General features: G+C 45.4%; 1 protein-coding gene across 1 annotated transcript in view; it reads right to left on the bottom strand.

The window, feature by feature from the left end:
• Positions 1–550: 550 nt before the first annotated feature.
• LOC146584825 (sodium- and chloride-dependent betaine transporter-like) overlaps positions 551–18,266 on the bottom strand; it is a 31,115-nt gene continuing 13,399 nt past the window's right edge. Inside the window, exons 8-15 of the mRNA XM_085324127.1 lie at positions 17,296–17,399; positions 15,756–15,880; positions 15,258–15,370; positions 13,672–13,809; positions 12,075–12,177; positions 6,183–6,283; positions 4,930–5,100; positions 551–715 (exon numbers count right to left, since the gene is read on the bottom strand). Of these exons, the coding sequence (XP_085180253.1) occupies positions 551–715; positions 4,930–5,100; positions 6,183–6,283; positions 12,075–12,177; positions 13,672–13,809; positions 15,258–15,370; positions 15,756–15,880; positions 17,296–17,399 (1,020 nt within the window). The remainder of the gene's footprint in view (positions 716–4,929; positions 5,101–6,182; positions 6,284–12,074; positions 12,178–13,671; positions 13,810–15,257; positions 15,371–15,755; positions 15,881–17,295; positions 17,400–18,266) is intronic.

Raw genomic sequence — 18,266 nt, 5'->3', positions numbered from 1 at the left:
CCTTTTATCATTGCCTATGATATGTTCCAGGCTCCCTCTCCCTTGCATGTAGGTGACCTAGCAATGCACTTTCCTTTGTCATCCTCCAGCTTCTTATGTACTTCTGAACCAACTCACTTATTTCCTGTGCTAACGCCCCATCGTTTTGTGCCACTGCATCCCTGACTTTACTCCTGCATACCTTTATGCTCTGCTCTTTCTTACCACTATGGTTTCCTTTCCTCCCTCCTAGCATTACCACATTTTYTTCTTTTTGGTTAACATGCTGCTTTTTTGCTTTTCTCTTTTTCCTCAGTGTGAGTGCTGGAGGACGCCTCTGACAAAATCATTTTGCTCTCTTCCCAGGGGCTGACAGGGAGATCCATCCCCAAAGTGCCAAAAGAAATGCTGACCCAGTCCATGCCACCAASCAGCCAGAAGGAAAGGGTGTCCCAGATGCTTATGTCTCTGATGTGAAGGAGAGAAGGGAAGAGTCCAGGAGAGAAAGGAAACCACTTCAGGAAGAAGAGAGAGAATCAATCCAGAATATGAAGGAGACATCCCTGGTGCTTTACAAGTGGGTTTCTCCCTCTGTGGTGCCAAGTACCTCCTTGACGGGAGGGGACAGTGCTCTGTGCTCTGCCTGAAAGCCATCCCAGGGCTCGGACTCTCCAGCCACATGCTGCTTCTTCGGCTGGGGCAGATCCTCCGCAGGGGAAATGAGCTGCTTTAGCCGCTGCAGAGATGCAGGCAGATAGAGGAAGTCTCTGTTAATTAAGCTGATAAACAAAGTGACACCCAATAGCAATCCACAACAATTGCTGGGGGCAAAGGCATCTGGAGAGCTAATGCTCCCAAATTCCTGCTCCTTTCCCACTGAATAGCTGTACCAGAGAGCAGGCTTGCTTTCCTACCTTTAGGTTTTCTCAGTGGCAATTATTTCACCTCTAGGCTCAAACTCACACCATGGACTGATGACCATTTTACAGCTGTGCTGTGTGATGACCAAACACACACGGCTTCTCACAGACATGTTTCTGGGAGGAAGGATGCTACTGGTTATGTAACATGGCCTCTAGTCCCCTGATTTCACCATAGACATTTTCTGTGGTTGTGGAAAAAGTCTGTGTAAATCCCAATTTGTTTTCTTATGCTGAGCAGTAGTGCTTCCCACTGCTTTGATGGAACTGTGGAACTTTCAAAACGGTCTGGCCCATACAAAGACCTGGATCCACTGCTCTGGCTGGAAGCAATAGAAAAGTCAAGATCTCAAACAGCTCTCCCCTTCATTTCAGTTCCCATAAAACAGGTCATATGGTGATACCTGCCTCAGCAGCCCTCCTCTGGTACGGCATTGGCTTCCCAACAGTGAGGAGCTCCTGCGCCATGACATCGGCTCAGCTCCCCTCTGACAGCCCAACAAACCATAGTGGGGCGGGCAGGGCTCAGTGGCAGCCACCCATGCTTCGCTGGGGCCATCACAGAGCTCAACCCCTCACCACCTCTCCCCAGGAGGAAAAAGGATCACAGATGTTGTTCTGGTGGGTTACCCACTTGTCCTGCCCCACACCRGCTCCCACCATGCCTCCTGGGCAAGGTTACATTGGACAAGGTGTTCAGAGTTGTCCCTGTCCTCTGCAATGCTGTCCTCCTTGCTGCAGAGGGGTGCCCTGAAGGTGTCCCCTAGTGTAGTCCCAGCTTTCGGGCCTTTGGGGCAGTTTATTGTTAAAAAAGGTGCAAAAAAAWTGGAGCTGTTTGGGTGAAATGTGTTGAGTTACCTTTCTCAACCAGCAGCTGTGATTTCCTGACCTTTCCGATTGTGTTTTTGAAGCTCCTTTGTTACCACGAATCTTCCCAAGACCCTGAGCTCCTTGCCACAACCCAGTAACCTGATGTGTCCTGCAGCCACCTGCCCAGCTTCATGGGAGGCATATCATTTCCCTGATAAATACTGACTTTTGCAGTTACTAATTTTTCCCTTCACAGCCTGTTAAAGCCAGTGTATACTCCTCACTTAACAGAGCACACCACAAGCAGAGCAGGCTATTCATCCATGACTCRTTTGATTAATTTCAAATACTTCCACTAATTGCAAAACACCTGCCAGAATTCAGGATTTCTCTCATTTATTCTGAAGTATTTACCTCATAATTTCTGAAATCAGTCTTGGCCTAAAGCTTCTCTGTGAGTAGTTCATTGCATGTTTTGCTCTTGAGCTGTCTTAAGCAGACACATTAAGAAACAACATTTGTGTTTCTTGGTCAGCCAAGTGTAACAAGAGGAATCAGTTTGTTGCAGTGACTGATCATAATTACCAATTACAATCTTGCTTTCAGTGAATGGTTTGCAATATTCAGTTGAAATGCACTGTACCTGGAAGCACTTGTGTCAGCAAATTAACTTATTATATTTGTGAGGCATAACTGGAAAAAAGCAACAGGTAAATTTTGAGAAAAACAGTTTTCAAAACTGGAGTAAATATTCCAAAACACATTGTGTGGTTTACTTTGATCCTCCTCTGAATCAGCCCAGGTTGCTTTCTTAAAGTATGTCCATGTAAGTGTCTTAATAATAATGTAACTGAGAAATCCCTGGAAGTTACATCTAATTTCATCTAAACCAGGAAAAACAGAAAAAATCCCAATCTGAAATTGGCCAAATCAGTCCCTTGGATGCGCCATAAAATAAGCATTCACAGTAATATTTCACTCCAGGGACTCAAAGCAATTTGCCATAGATAAAACACATTGCTTGGTTAACAGGTGGGACACTAGGACCATTACTTCACTGACAGCTCTGAGCCCTCATGAAATCTCTGAGCTGCRGAGAGTCCAACATGTTACCCACTGCATGGTCAAACTCTTCAAACTGACCATGGGAAAGGGAAGATGCATTACCACTAAATGGTCTTGAGCRCAGGAGAGGGCTATAAGAGACAGGACTCTCTTTTTTTGGAGCAAATTGYATCACAGAACACAGGCAAAACATTCACCCAGACTTTCTCATATTAGAAGGTTACATTTCCAAATTGAAAGAATCATAGAAGCAGAAGTACTTAGATTTCCTTAAAGCTATGTTCAATTGCCAAAGGAATTGTAATTTATTTTCCAGGGTGCCAATACCTTAGCACAGTCTAACACTAAGCCCTTTTTTCAAGGGATTCAATATCTCTATACGTCTTCTGCCAAAGACCCTTTTTGGCTAACACTGCTTTGTACTTGTTTGTACACCAAAGTTACTATTCCAGGGTCTTTTTAAAGTCCCATTCTGAGCTGAAATGAGTTGGTCCAAAACCTACAGCAGGCTGTAAGGTCCTCTCTGTCAGCATTAAGCTAATTCAAGTGTTAGGGTGCCTTTGCTATCCACACCCTCATAGAYGGCAAGCAAGGCCAAGCCACTAGCCAAGGAGGCCAGGAGTCACTGAGGAAGACACCAGGGCAGAGCTCTGGCCACTCCGTGCTGCTCCCAGCAGAGGTGGCTGCATCACTCCTGGAGTGCATGGCTCTGGGCTCCTCTGCAAAGACCTAAGCGCATCAAAGACACCAGTGGTAACCAGGAGGCTGAATGGTCAAAAGGAGTTACGAGCCCATTTCACTGTGTTGTCTTTCTCCTCYGTACCCCTGTCTGCAACATTTATGCCTCTTTCACTACTTCTCTGAAGGCTTTTCCGTCTCTTCTGCCTCTGTCTGGGCATTGCCTCATTACTTCTTCTGAATTCGAGATGGGCATTATCTTGCTTTTCCACAGAGCCTGTCACTTCTTGTTAAGTCACCGTTCTCAAACAGTAAATAAGAGCCCTCACTGGCACAGATTCAGCACTAGCTTCCACGGGGAGGCAGAGCCGAAGAGGATGTCCCACATACAGCCCATTCCTGCCTGCATTAGCAGTGCAGGCGCCTCCTCTCCACATGTCTCCCAGTGGGACACCTTCACCATGTCCACAGAGACATTCCTGTTTCCCACTCACCTGCAGACCATCACTCAGCTGCGATCAAGCTTGCAATCAGTGCAGGGGAAGCCAGAGGTAGAGGGAGAGAAACTGTGCTGAAAGTTATATGCGCTGCATGTAACTCCAGTCCTCCTCTGTGGATCATGGGTTACTCCTCCATGACCCCATTTTTTCAGCCACAATTGTTCCTAGGATCTAGCCCAGAGCTCTGACAAGGCCAAGATGCCTACAGGTAAAGAGAGTCACAGGCCTTTTGAAAGGCACAGACTTTTGTAGATATGTGAGCATCTCCTCCTTAATAGCCATGTGCAATTTCTTCAGAGAAGGTAACACAGTCCTGATCCAAGATGAAAGGGGGAGCAGGGACAAAAGACAAGAGGTAAAGGTAAAACAGTACCTAGTTTTGCATCTAGTTTGCACTGGTACAAATCAGTAAAGGAAGAGGAAGCAAAGATGATGTTATGCCAGCTTTACTTGCRTGGCCAGTGAGACCAACCAGACTATAAGTCAAGACAATCAGCCTGTGGTCTCAAGCAGCCTTTTGGGGAGCTATAGCTGACTGGAGCTAGAAATGCCCAGCTCAAGCTCCAAATGCTAGGACTTTCCCCACATTGGGGTGAGCTGAGCAGAGATAAACACAGCCATGACCTCTGTCAGCCACTCTGGCATTGCACACACTTAGGGGGTACTCTGCTACCCAGTGGAGTGAGCGTTAGAGATGTTCTGCATATATCTACATATTGCACCATATGTGGTGGTCTGATGTCTCCCAGAAGACACTGGATGTTTGATGATCTTCCTGGGAGCTGTGCTGAGACTCCCCAAATCTTCCAGATTACCAGCAAGAGCTATAGGGCATTCTAGGGAAGGGCTACRCCCATAATTTGCCTTCTCAAAGAAATGCATTATGTATATTTTCTCTGGAGCCCTTCTCACAAGTTATCTGGAAGAAGCTTAGTACACTGTACAAGTAACTTGCTTGCTGACAATGATCTCAGTACCTGCTTCAGGGGTCCCTTGGTTTTCAGGAGGATGAAGACGGCGTAGAGAGGAATACAGACCATGGAGGAGAGTGCCATCAGCCAGCCCACCACATAGCCCCAGGGTGGGTACACGTAGACATTATTGTATTTCAAGGGTGTATACTTGATCAGGGAAAACAGGAAGATTGCCTGAGGAGGAAAACACAGACATAGCCAGAGCAAAGGGGGCAAAAGGAGGCAGGTAGTCTGGCCATACTGGAAGCGCAGTCTAGATAGCAATGACTGTGTTGTCTTGCAAGAGCTAGCATGGGCCTTGCTAGCTGCAGCAGGGCAGGGAATGGCACACTGACTGCTCAAGGAGTTATCTCGGAGTCAGGCTGCGCACCATGTACAGCATTCAGGTTTCCTATGGGATCAAACTAAACAAAGTTGGCAGCAACTCTGAGGGTCCAGCAACTCTGAGGCAGCAACTGAGTCATATCAAAGTCAGGACTTTGCATTGGCATTCTCAGAAGCTCTCCGGAAGTACCACCTGGGCACAGATATCCCATTCTTGGGGCCTTCTGACTACAGAGGTCTCAGACAATTTGGGATGGATCAGGCACTAGCTTTGAAAACTCCCCAGAGATTCAACTCCTGCTGAAGCCCATGGACAAAGGACCGGAAATCTTTTGTAAACTGTAGCCATAGATCCCATCTATGTTCCCACTGAGGTCAGAGAAAACAACCATCCACACCAGACAGAAGAGCAGAATTTGGCTCAGAGATCATGTAAAAGTCAGTGGAGCAAGACTGAACATAAATTCAAAATACAGAAGAACTTGCCTGACTTAGGTGCACTTTCTTTAAATAAAGTTGTCAGAAACGTTTTCAAAGAGGCTTAACAATACATAAAGCAAATGGCCATAGCAAGATATTTCTGAGCCACAGCAGGTCACAGAAACACGAGTTGAAGCAAGTATTTCAGAAAAGGATAATTGTCACTGGTCTTCTATTCAGAAGTAATTTGACCAAACCTCTTCAGACTTTGAGGGTGCATTTTCCTTTGCCTTCAGAGTGAACAAGAGGGCTTTCAGGCTCAAACAATTTTCCAGAAAAGATAGGGCTTTACATAGGAAACAAATTGCAGCCTCAACTACAGACCAACTTCTGTTTCTCCATAGCAATTTGATAAAATTACRGTAGCACTTTGAAAACAAATCAACCTTTTCTACTGCAAATCCAGGAACCCAATATAAATAYGCCATGCTGTTGTAATTGCACGTACTTACCAGGCACATGCCCGGGGTGAACACCAACCAGCATATCTTAATCAAGGGCCATGGCCGGAAACCAATCATATCCTCAATGTTGTCATAGAAGCGGTCCGCACCTTGGCCACCAACCAGCAAAGAGACAGAGATGAGCAGGTGAGATTTTCTTTGTTTTTTTTTCAACAACCACTAACATCAGATCCCAATGTTTATTATCCTTAATCTTTCTTCCCTGCAAAAAAAAGTGACTGTTCTAACAATATGACAGCAGGTGATTGGCTTTTCTGACATTTAAATGTCTAAATACAGATGACGGTGTTTGACTTTATCCATAACTTTTCAAAAAGTTTGACATAAAAGAAATATCTTGTCCCCCAGACGACAGCAGCTGTAAGAGAGAGGATGTAGMTGTTGTACCACTAACATCTGGAACTAAGCCCTGGCACAAGGCAAGCAGGTACATCTGACGTACAGGTCAGTAAGGGAAATCTCTCACAGGCTGACCACATGCAAATGCATGAGTCCAAAATGTTGAAATGAAGAAAGAAAGCAGAGGACACCAAATAAAATCTCCTCCTGTAACAAGACTGGCACAGCAGGGAATTTCAGGTCAAGTACTCCCACTGAATTAGACATTTTCCTTGTCATCGAGAGTTTAATTTCYGAAGACCGTTTCACTTCCTGCCTAGCACAAAAGATCTGGCAATCCAAACACTCTTGGTAACCAAATGTTCTGTCTGCAAGTGTTCCTGTCTTGCCCAATGGAAGTTGTCTTGCAGGAATCTGATCTCCTCTTTCTCTTCCCRTTAGCTTCACTCACTAGATTACATATGCTCCATCAACCTGAATCTCATAACGCACCTAGGTGGGAAATACCTCTGAAGAGCACCTGAAAGACCTGCCGCTGACCAAACCCTATCTGTGCTAAGCACAAACTGTTCCCAACCCAAAGCACGAGCAGGAAATGCATGCAATGATACATAGAGGAGACAATGTAATGCAAATGGRCTGCAGCAGACCTTTAAGTAAGCTCTAGGATGTCCTCTAGGAATAAAAACCTAAGGTTGGCCAAAAGGAGACGTAAAATGACAAAGAATCAAAGATTCATTCATAAGATGGCAAAACATCTCCACTCTAACTAGAGCTAACCAGAGGTAAAAGAACAGATCACTGAGGCAAAATAGGGTAACAACTGACAAAAACCTGGAGCTACTGTGTTGAGAGAAAAAGTTACTAGCTAATTACCTCTAGCATCAAATATTGGCATGTCTTTCCTATCACAGTTTTATCAGAGTACTTAACTGACAAATAAGAGCTCTGCCCTCGAGGGTATTCCTCTGGTGTTGAACTCATGGTCTTGCCAAAGTTCCTACCTGCAAGTGTAATGAGACCCCTAACATCTGATAGCTGGGCAAAATATAGGCCTACCAGACTAGCCACACTTGCTAGTGTTTGGGGTTTGGTGGATTTTATTTTGTTTTCCTTCTTTACATCTTAGAATTAAGTCCCAGGATTATATTTCCTTTAAATGTGTGAATTCTATAAAAGCATATTATGTTTGCCTTTCTTTTTTGTAATTTTTTGCATTATTTTCTGGATCTCACATCTAACATTTTCAGAAAAGCTCTTTTAAAACCACTTTTTGATGTATTTAGGTTTGGAAGGATAGATTTCTAGAATACTTCATGGTTTCTATCTTGAGCCTGTAAGTGAACAAGTAGCCTCCAGGAAAATACAAGCTGTAGCACATCAAGTGAAATACAACCTTGTGAGAGAACTCAGCTTTTGCCAGAGAACAAAATCCTAAAACTACCAAGCTATAAATCCCATGAAGCCTCAGATAACATTTCTGAAAATATTGGTGATAAGGAGGGATGATATAAATTTATTTTGCCAAAAAGGCCAAAATATTCCGTTGGATAGAGGGGGGAAAAAAAAGAGAGGTATAAATGATATGACTTGTAGTTTAGAATATGAGCATTGCACAGTCTGTTATGCTGCACAGTGTTTCCAGAAAAAGACACTATGATGTTAAATACATGATGGAAAAATTCATTCACAATGCAATGCTGCTGAAGTCAAACATCACAAATTTTGGATTTAGGATCTAGTGGAAGAGATATAACAGTAAAGGAAAATACAAAGAGATCAAACAAAAAGGGGGACACAGCAGACATCCATCCTGCACCAAAAAAAAAAAAAAATACATTATTTGTTACAGTGTGCGGTAGCCTCCATCTGTCCTTATCCCTGCTTGCTGCAGTATAACCACCRTGACCTGCTGTTCCCTCACCAGGGTTTTAGGCAGCAGATGATGTAGTGAAATACAATGGGACGTGACATAAATGGACTCAAAGAGTATACAAACAGGAAGTTTTTACATGTTCTGCATTTCACAGGCAGATGAAAAAGTAATCAAGCTTAAGAAGTCATCAGTTCAATCAGTCAGCATTGGCTTTTTGAGCAAATTAGAAACCAGAAGATTCATGTACTCCTTATTCCTTTCCTGCACAACATTAGAGGGATTAGATAAAGCTACCACAGGGAATGCCCTCCCCCAAAAGATTTCTATTGGAACAAATAAATAGGTTTGCTGTCATCTAGGGTATTCCCAAGATGCAAAAGTTGCTATAAGGGCAGTTATCCATGAATGCTAGTATCACCTCTCATCTGCTGACTAATTCTGTACACTCTCAAAGATGTCATATCCTTTTCTGGTAAATCATTGAATTTTTGAACATAAACTCATGGGAACAAATTTTGCACTAACCCAGCTTGGGATTTGCTTATGTCCTTATGTCTTGTCCTTACAGAGCCCTTCTCATTCTAGGCAGCTTATAATAACTGCAAGTGTTACGCTGAAAGGGACCAAGATATTTCTTCTTCTTTTTTAATACACTGGAGGAAATACTTCTCCATATAATCTGTTTGAACTGTTATTTTGGAACCTAAAACTCTCTGCCTTTCAGATCATGCTTCCCAAGCTGCATTTATTTGCATTCATCTGTACTGAATTTCATCCACAGGATTTCAATAGGTAATGACCTTGGCTTTTTGCCTTAGCGCTAAGCCTGTACCTGCTCCCTCAYCATCCCAAATACACAGCATCAACACCTGTGCCAAATCTGTGTAAAATGCTACCAGCAGAGGGATTATGGCATTGCAACAACCATGCACCCGTCGGGTACCAGGTGCACAGAATTGGCCCCTTATGATCCATAAATAAGGGTGTAAAATCACCTACAGTAGCTGCATCAGAAAGGATAATGCACACACAGCTTGGGCAAGCTTGACTGGAAGGATCCAGTTTGGAGACCAAAGCTCCTAGAAGCYACTCTGCATGTGAGTATGAGAAAAAGATTTATACCAGCTCAACATGGATTTGCCCTAGGGCCACCCACTGGTACCCACTGGCATCAGTTTTCTCCAGCTTTCTATACAGGCCTAATGACTTCAGCCTCAGCCCTCCTGCAGTGGTGGGGAAATCAGCTTCCTCACAGAACAGCTAGTCCTAATGTGCACGCTGYGACCACCTGGAAAACATCCTCCCCGCAGCACATCTCGGTAGTGTCATGCTGCAGATCCTGGTGCTCAAAAAGAGTACCTGCTTATGTGAGGGCTGAGTCTTCCCAAGCGGAAGGGAAGAGGAGGGGGGAAAAATCAAAAACCGCCAGCACTTCCCTCTGGCAAACGTGATCAGCAGGTTTGATGCTGCGTGATCCTTTCGCAGGAGAGCAGTATGTGAGGATTTTGTGAGGAAATCCTCAGATCTYTGTAACTGCAGCTGCCTAACAGGCAGAAGGAAGCTGCCAAGCAGTGGGTGTTTGCCGTATGTGCTGGGAGAGGGGAAATTCAAAACGTGTATTTGTGTTTGCAAGAACACTGTAATTCTTCACAGCGTAAGCAAGAGACTCAGTCCTGCCAATTCTGAGGCTGGAGAAAACCCATTAGGTGGCACCAGGGATATTTTTTCCACTAAAATGCCCCTCCTTGGCCTAGTGATGACATTTCAACCCAGCATCAGGTCAAAATGAATGCAAAGCAGAATGTCAAGATGGCAAAATCCCACTGTGCAGAGTGGGGCAAATGAGCTGGTGAGGTAATGGCTCATTTCTCAGCCCCTAGTTGCTCCGTCCCCCTTCCAGGCTGCTAAGGCAGTTTATCCCTCTTGCTGCTAATTCTCTGCCTTATTTTTTTTTTTTATCCATGATGGTCAGTGGGGAAGGAATGAGGTCTGTGCAACTGTAACAAGGGYAGGGCATGTTCTGTACATTAAACTATAATCCAGTGTGGTGAAACTGAAGMCCTGCCACAGAGGGAAGAGGATCTCCATCTCCCTAGAAATCCTGTGGAGAATGCACAGAAGGAGACTCTCAGTTTACATATGTCTGATATCACAAGCGCCCAGGGGAGCTCCGCTTCCAGGAGAAGCTCTCTTGGATACATCTCCTTACAGAGATGCTTCTATTGCATTCCATGGAGGTCACTCCAAAGCAGCTGCATCTGCATTTCAGTAAGAGAGAAGGCCATATAGGCTAGCAATTGGTTCCTGATGTACAYAAAGCATTTGGAGAACATGATACCTCCTTCATCAACAGCTGTGCTACAGCCATTGTACCCTCTTTAAAACTCTAAGTGGCAAGGAGTGCCTTCAGGAATTGATTGCTCAATATCTCTACTAATGCAAGACGTAGGCAACACGAAATGAAATTAGCAGGGGCCAGGTTCAAGATAAGCAAAAGAAAAGTGACTATTCACATCCTCTATTAAAAAAAAAAGAAAGAAAAAAAAATAAAAAAAAAGCTGTGAAACTGCTTGCTGCAGGATTTTGTAGATGGCAAATATTTATCTGAGTCAGTTGGACAAATTCACAGGAGAGAAACAAAGATCTTTCTTCTGGCTCTGGAAATCCCTGGGCCTCAAGTTGCTAGCAGCTGGAAGAATGTTCTGTAAATSTATCACTGCTAACTTCCTCTACTCTTGCACTCTTCCCTGAGCAGCCRTTGCTCACGATTGAAAGAGACCAAGCATGGAGTTCTTGTCTGCAGTCTTTTTTTTTTAGGTTAGGATGGATAAACTGCCTGGCATAGCTAGGAGCCAGCAGGGGCTGGACTGGTGGATCGACAGTCTGATCTAATCTGGCAGCCACTAGAGTTTTGTACAGTCCTTACACATATGGAGCTCCTGTGGCTCCAGGAGGCCAGGGAGAGGGCAGCTACTCTGCATCAGGCAGGACGATACCTGCGACCTCACAGTCTTGATACATGCTTCAGTAAGATGAACAGCAGTCTCTTTGCCCAGGCTCTGCTGAGCATGCCAGAGATCTCCCAGAGGATATCACAGGATATTCTTCTTACTACACTCTCTAATAAGCATTTGATTTTCTTCTGATAGTTCACAAAAGTCAGTTTGAACCCTTCTTCCGAACAGTTCAGTACTTTAGTTACAGTCTTCACCAAAAGCCAAAATCAGTTGCACCTGTTTCTTTKAGGACTGTTCTCACAGCCTACGTGAACAGCAGTAATATGTAGCAAACCTGCATCTCAGCTTTTTGTGCTGAATGAACTGACAGGACTAAACTAAGGAAGCAATTTAAAGAGATTGTAACAGATAGACTGAAGAACAGCAGTCACTTCTCCATAGCTTATTTTCTAATTAAAAGGCAGGATGGGAAGGGCAACAATGTAAGGCAATAGGAGGAAGCTTCAGAGAGGGAAAAACTATTCCGACTCTAAATGTGGAGTAGTGAAGAAACATCATGAGCAAACACATCAGAAACCAGACAAGAAGAAAGGCAAATACGTGCCCCTTCAGGGAGAGGATAGGTCTTTTCCATCCACCTCCTCTTTTCCAATCCCGATCTTTCCCTTAAAAAGGAGCAACAAGAAAAGGTCTTTGTGTCCYACTTACCATACACCCATCCTACACTGATGACTTCGAAAATGGCCAGGAAGAGCAGGCAGGTACCACTGGCAGCATAATAATCAAAGAGCTGGAAGATGTACATCCCTCCCTGTGGAAGAGTTAAAGAAGAGGGAATCATGGCAGGACTATTCCATATGGGAGAAAAATGACTAAGACAAGCAGGGGAATAGCAACAGGAAGATGGCGTTCAGAGCATGTGGGAGAAGAATAGCTTTCTCTTGGAGCTGACCACAGTAGCAGTAACCTTGTCCCAAAGGACAGTCAGAATGGTGCCAGGAGAATGTTTCAGACCCATTTTTTTTGACACTGCTGGTATGGGCTGCTTTCCRTGTCCACAGGAGCAGGAATCAGAGTGGTCTTTTTTAAAATCATGTAGCAAGTTTATAGCACTATTTCAAAATACCATGTGGCTGTGCTGATCTTTGCACCYCAAAAAATTGGGATCCCAAGGCACATGACAATCAGGATGTTGAGATACCTCCTTTTAGTCTGCATCCATCTTTGCATGCAAAGGGTCTAAGCTCTGTGGTGGTAGAGGCATGTGGCTCTCCTACTGTCTTTACCTTTGAGTTGACCCCTGTTTAATTTTAATCAGTTACTGGTACAGCTTATTTGATTCTCATTCTCATATTTTCATGTTTTTTTCCTAAGGAAAAGCCTTTCAAACATAAGTCAAGCAAATACTTTCCAGTGGTACTCAACACTCTGGCAGAATAACGGAGCATTTACCCCTTCATCACACCACATGCAGATGTGATGTCCTACAGCAATGGGAATAGATGCCTCCATGCAAAGCAGCATAAAAAAGCCAWGGAAACCTTTAATTTAGTTTCACACAGCCAAAGCTCTCTTCATCTCAGTGGGAACTGAAACAAATTCTTAGCCAGGATCTTGCTGGAGTATCATTCAAAACTGGCTAAGAGGTTTTGTGGGAATTAGCTGTCACCACACAGTGCATGGAGTCAATGCAGAGGAGTGCTAGGAGCCCAGCCAAGGTGTGTGGTGCACACACAGCACAGCACACTACCATGCACAAGGACATAGTTGGCTGCTGTAGGGAAAATTCCATGTGCATAGCAATATACTGATGCACCTTGGCTACTTCTGCTCCCAGGGACCACAGTTCATCCCAGCCAACTTCCCTCCACTGCTTTGCGTGAACATGCGTAGAGACCTCCTTCTACTAACCCAAGCAAGGTTAGGGTGCACTCATCAGCCCTGGTCTTCCCTCCCTCAGCCCAGCCTCTTGTGGACAGTAGCCAGCAAACAATCAYTGCCTTTACATGACCTTCTACACATGCAGCTCAGTTTGTTTTAACCATCAGGCTTGGTATTTGGATAAAACTGCATGTCACATGGCCTCTCACAGGTGTGAGACCATTCCTGTGGAAGGCTCAGTTATGCAGCTTGATCGCTTGCACACTAGCAAAGAAGCACTGGCTGTGAGAGACATCAGCTAATGCGTTAGAAATGAAGGATAATTAACAGCATCAAAGACAAGCTTGCTGTCTCTGAATGTTCTTCCAGGTTAGTCTTCCAGGATTTCTAGTGCTCATCTGCACCACAGCTATTCCTTCCTTACCTCAGTGACCAGCAATAAGCCCAGGAAGTAGCATACAACCGCAATGGCCAGGATCAGCAGCTCTCGACGCCCTTTCTTCCGAAATACTTCCGGAAACATGTCAATAATAGCTGTCACCATGCTTTCCACACAGACAAACTACAGAAGAAATCAGGTCAGAAAACCCAGTGGTTCCTCAAATACACATTCTCTCACGGTCATTTTTTCCTTTAACCACCCAGTCCCCTTTTTTTTCATGACATGATCTGCTTGACAAAGAAGCAGCAACAAACAAGACTGAGAAAGGAGAAGCCAATACAGGAGGAGGGGCACAGCTGTATGTGCTGCTCTGCCCATGTGATTTTCTCCTTTCATCTTCCTTGTTTTCATCAAAGGGCAGTTGCAACGGCTGGGGACCCAAACACTGCTTGGTATCAGTGGGGTCACTTCCGGAGCTGCAAGCCAGAAGTGTTAAAATACAGCCACATCTGGAGGAGAGGAGCTGTGAAATGCATGAGGAATTGCCTCAGACCCAACAGAGCATGTTGTTGCACAGCAGGAACACAGAGAGCATATGGATGCAAGTGACTTACTGCACCTATTGATCATGGCAAGAGAGTGTCTGAGAAGGCACAAGAAACTGTTGTGACAGAGAGTAGRTCGCCTACCACTGGGAAATTAAGTGGAGCCAGGTGACTGTGAGGGCACAACTCAGCCTTGAAATCAAGCACACAGCAAGACTGACTGCAAAATATACCACAACTGTCTGTAACAACCTAAGTGCAGTGGGAGCCCTGGGAACCACTAGCAATCATGCTGGCTTTCAGCAGCTGACCATGGGGCAGGATGAAGCAAAGCATGCCTACCTGATTGCCAGTCCTTCAGCACCCAGCACCCACAAGGGTAAAACTAAGAACATCAGCAGCTACTGAGGTGGCCTTGCCAGCTTAAAGCAGAGCTGTCAGCAAGATGAAACAAGAGGGAACCTTGACCCTTGGACCAAAAGAGAAACAGAAACCCGCGGCTGGTTTTGCAGGATCAGAGGCTGAGTGCTGCAGAGCAGAGCCTGGAGCAGAGCGTCCACCTGGCAGGTGTATGGGAGACCCTCCTCTGCCCTCATGCCGGTGTGCCAGGGCTGCTCCACTGGGTTTGGCTCCTGGTGTAATGGAGGTACGGGAAGGGAAGAGAAGGGCGCGCTGTCAAATGGAGCACACTGGAGATCACTCTGGGGGGACACAGCCAGTGGGGGACAGCACCACAATGCCAGGGAGCATTGCTTCCTTACTAGAAGGCCCCTGCCCTGTTACAGGTCACACTCTCACACAGTGTGCAAGGTTTTGGTGCTGGCACTGAGGCGGGAGGTGATACAGCCGGGACACCCTCATGGACATGTGCAGAGAAGGATGTCAAACGGAAGTGCTACCACCCTGACCCGAGGCCCAGGTTCTCAGCATCTGCACCATGAAAGTGATATGGACAATGTGGGGAAAGTACTAGAGGTATCAGCAAAGCACATAACCACTCTCCCCATTCCCAGGGGCCTCAGAAGATGCTCAAAGAGGGAACAAGCACYTTGGAGCTAGACAGAGAAGGGGTGTTTGCTGTACCTGGCTGTCCAGTCCCAAAAAGATCAACATGAGGAAGAAGAGGCAGGACCAGAGCTGAGACACAGGCATCATTGTTACTGCTGTTGGATATGCAATGAAAGCTAGGCCAGGACCTGCCAACAAATTGCAGCATGATCAAGGGCACCCCACACACCACTGCCTGCCACCCCACACCCAGCAACTCAGAGAGTGATTTAATGTCCTGCTTTAACACCTGTCTTGCCATGGCTCCTTGCCCTAAAATTTGGTCGGGACATAAAAGCAGTGATCAGAGCACCAGAGCTGGGAGAGGTCATGACAGCAGGGAAGATGAGAATGGCTCTTCCTGAAAGCCCRGTCTGGGAGCATAGATCCTTCAAATCTGGCTGCAAGCACCCACAGCAACAGAGGATGTAGATAACATCCTGGGCTTTACTTCATAGATTGATTCATAAAAAATTCCTTCCACTTCAAGCTTTCTGTTGTGCTTTGGCCCTGAAGTCTCCTAAGAAAACCTACCTGATTCAGCCACTTCTGCAATGGGTACACCCTGCTCTCGAGCCATGAAGCCCAGCACAGAGAAAATGGCAAAGCCAGCAACAAAGCTGGTGGCACTGTTCAGGAGACACAGCATAATACAGTCCCTGGAAGAGGGTAAGATAAGAGTGAGAGCAGAATGAGCCCCTTTTTGGTCACATCTATACTCAGCTTCCTGAATCTGACAACATGGGTCAAGGAATGTCAATATTGCTCTTGAACTCCTTCTRAAGTCAACAGCTCGAAACAGGACAGACCCAAAAATCAGTCTACTACTTTGTATTCCAGTGTTAAAGAGCTATAGGATTATATGTGGCATGAAACAGGACAGAGACACCAATGGCTTATGAGCAGGATGCCACAATGATTTTCACAGGGACGTGGCAACAAAAGAGCTGACAGGAGTCAAGAGAAATAGCAAAACAGCAGAGAAAAATGAGGAAGACAGCAAATCAGAAAATAAAGAAGAATTTGCAAAAGTAAACATGATCAAGTAAGTCTATCGAGATAGGTACTAATGGTTTAACAAAAAATGTCACCTGACAAAGTCTGTGTCTACACTGCCTTTATTAACTACGCTCACGTGGAGACTTGAGAGTGCTATGGCACTTGTCTTGAAGTATTTGTGYGCTGAGGCAAAAAAGGCACCAGTCTGGGCTGGCTGGGCTGGAAACCCCATGCCTTGGGCTCCTGYCTGGGCAGGCAGATGGCCAGACCCAGCTTACAGCATATGCTGCTATGGCGATATGAACACCTAGCACATTTGGGCTGGAGCACCTGTCCAGAGCTAAGCTGGCGGTCAGAGGTGCCTAAAGTATTAGAGGAAGGCTTCAGCATAGCAGCCATTGGTGACAGATACATTTCAGGAAAGCCATGGAAAAGTATTAACTGCCTGACCAGCAGCCATGGCAGCATCTGTTTGTGAGTGGAAGAAAACGAGAGCTGACTCTTAACTCYGAAGCACCATTAAATGCTTCTAACCTTGCTGGAGTAATACATGAAAGAATAACAAAGTCTTGCTCTTTGGGATTCTGTAGAAGTTAGCAGTAATAGTCCTGATGACTTACTTCACTGTCAGGCCATGGAAAAAATAGATCTGTAATCTAAGATTGCAGAGGGAAAAGAAATGCAGTCCAGACAGACTTGATTAATCTCCTTGATAGGATCAAAATATTGTTGAGGGCATGTTACTCTGATTTTAGGAAAGCATTGGGGTGCCATGCTCCCCTCACACACACAATAGCTGGTGTTACCTCCACAGTGCTGCTCTCCCATTTCCAAGCTGACTCATGCAGGAGAACATTACTAATATCATTTTCAGGAGCTCGCACGTTACCCTGGTGACCCTGCATCCCTATGATGAGTCCTCTGCAGCTTGGAAACTCTTAAGCAGGTCTATACTATACAAAACAGTGTGACCAAGGGCCTCCCCTGGAGACAGAGCCTGCCTCAGAAGTATCTCTGTGCTGTTYGCTTCTGAGCAAATTTGTGTAAAGGTGTGAAAAGTCCTAGCTCCTCTTACTTGTAACAGTTGTTCTTGTATTTGTTATAGCTGCCCAAAGCTGTCAGACATCCCTGGCAAATGGCATAAGAGAAGAAGATCTGAGTGCCTGCATCCATCCAGACCTGGAACAGAGAAGGACAATGGTTTCCAGAGCAGGCAACAAAATAAACAAATGACTGGGTCCTCTCCAGCAACCACCCCTCCATCAAAGCAGAATGAATTGCATGAGACAGAGAAGGCACAACTCCTACAGAAAGTAGGATACCTCTCTGGGAAAACCCAGGTAATTGGATGGGAGGTCCTCTAGAAAAAAGCTCCCAAAAGGACTGAATTTGCATGTCCCACTCAAAGTGATGCAGGCAGTGCTGGTCAGTTCCAGACACCACCCCACCACCCCATGTCACTGCACTCTGGGTAGAGAGAGCATCCTGATAACGTGGCTCCAGCTGAAGTTGTCACTACAAGCGGGTCTTATCCATGGTCCCTCCACAGCTCAGTGTTCAGCAAACACTCTCTTTAGTCATCCCAAACTAGGGACGGTGAGTCCTTCGCATGACAACTTTCTGCTCCCAAATCTGGTTTCCCATTAAAAAGAGCTCAGTCAGATGGCTCACATCTGCTGTAACCTCCCTTTCTCCATGGAAGAGTCTTTTTTGCACTCAGTATGTTATGGGCTAAACTTAATCACAGCTCTCATGCTCTTCCAGGGAATGCCTTTATCTGACAGTCAGCAGGCAGGAAGGAAAACAACACACCTCCTTGTTTGTTTGCTTGTTTCTTCTCACTCTTTTTCCTGCAAGCAGCCCTCAGCTGCAAATATCAAGGCAGCTGCAATTTGGCAGCCCTCAGAAAATCCCAGCCAGGCACTGCTGTTTTTAAATTCACATGGCTCTCTCACAGATATATGCGCACGTCGGAGCCCACCAAACGTGGGCGCACACACACACATCCTGTTATACAGAAAAGTCCCAAGCTTTGCCTAAACTCAG

Source organism: Rhea americana, unplaced genomic scaffold, assembly GCF_003343005.1.
Source record: "Rhea americana isolate MKP2758 unplaced genomic scaffold, rheAme1 scaffold_9, whole genome shotgun sequence".
Classification (NCBI taxonomy): Eukaryota; Metazoa; Chordata; class Aves; order Rheiformes; family Rheidae; genus Rhea; species Rhea americana.
The sequence above is the reverse complement of the archived record's forward strand: the minus strand, read 5'-3'. Positions and strand labels throughout refer to the sequence as shown.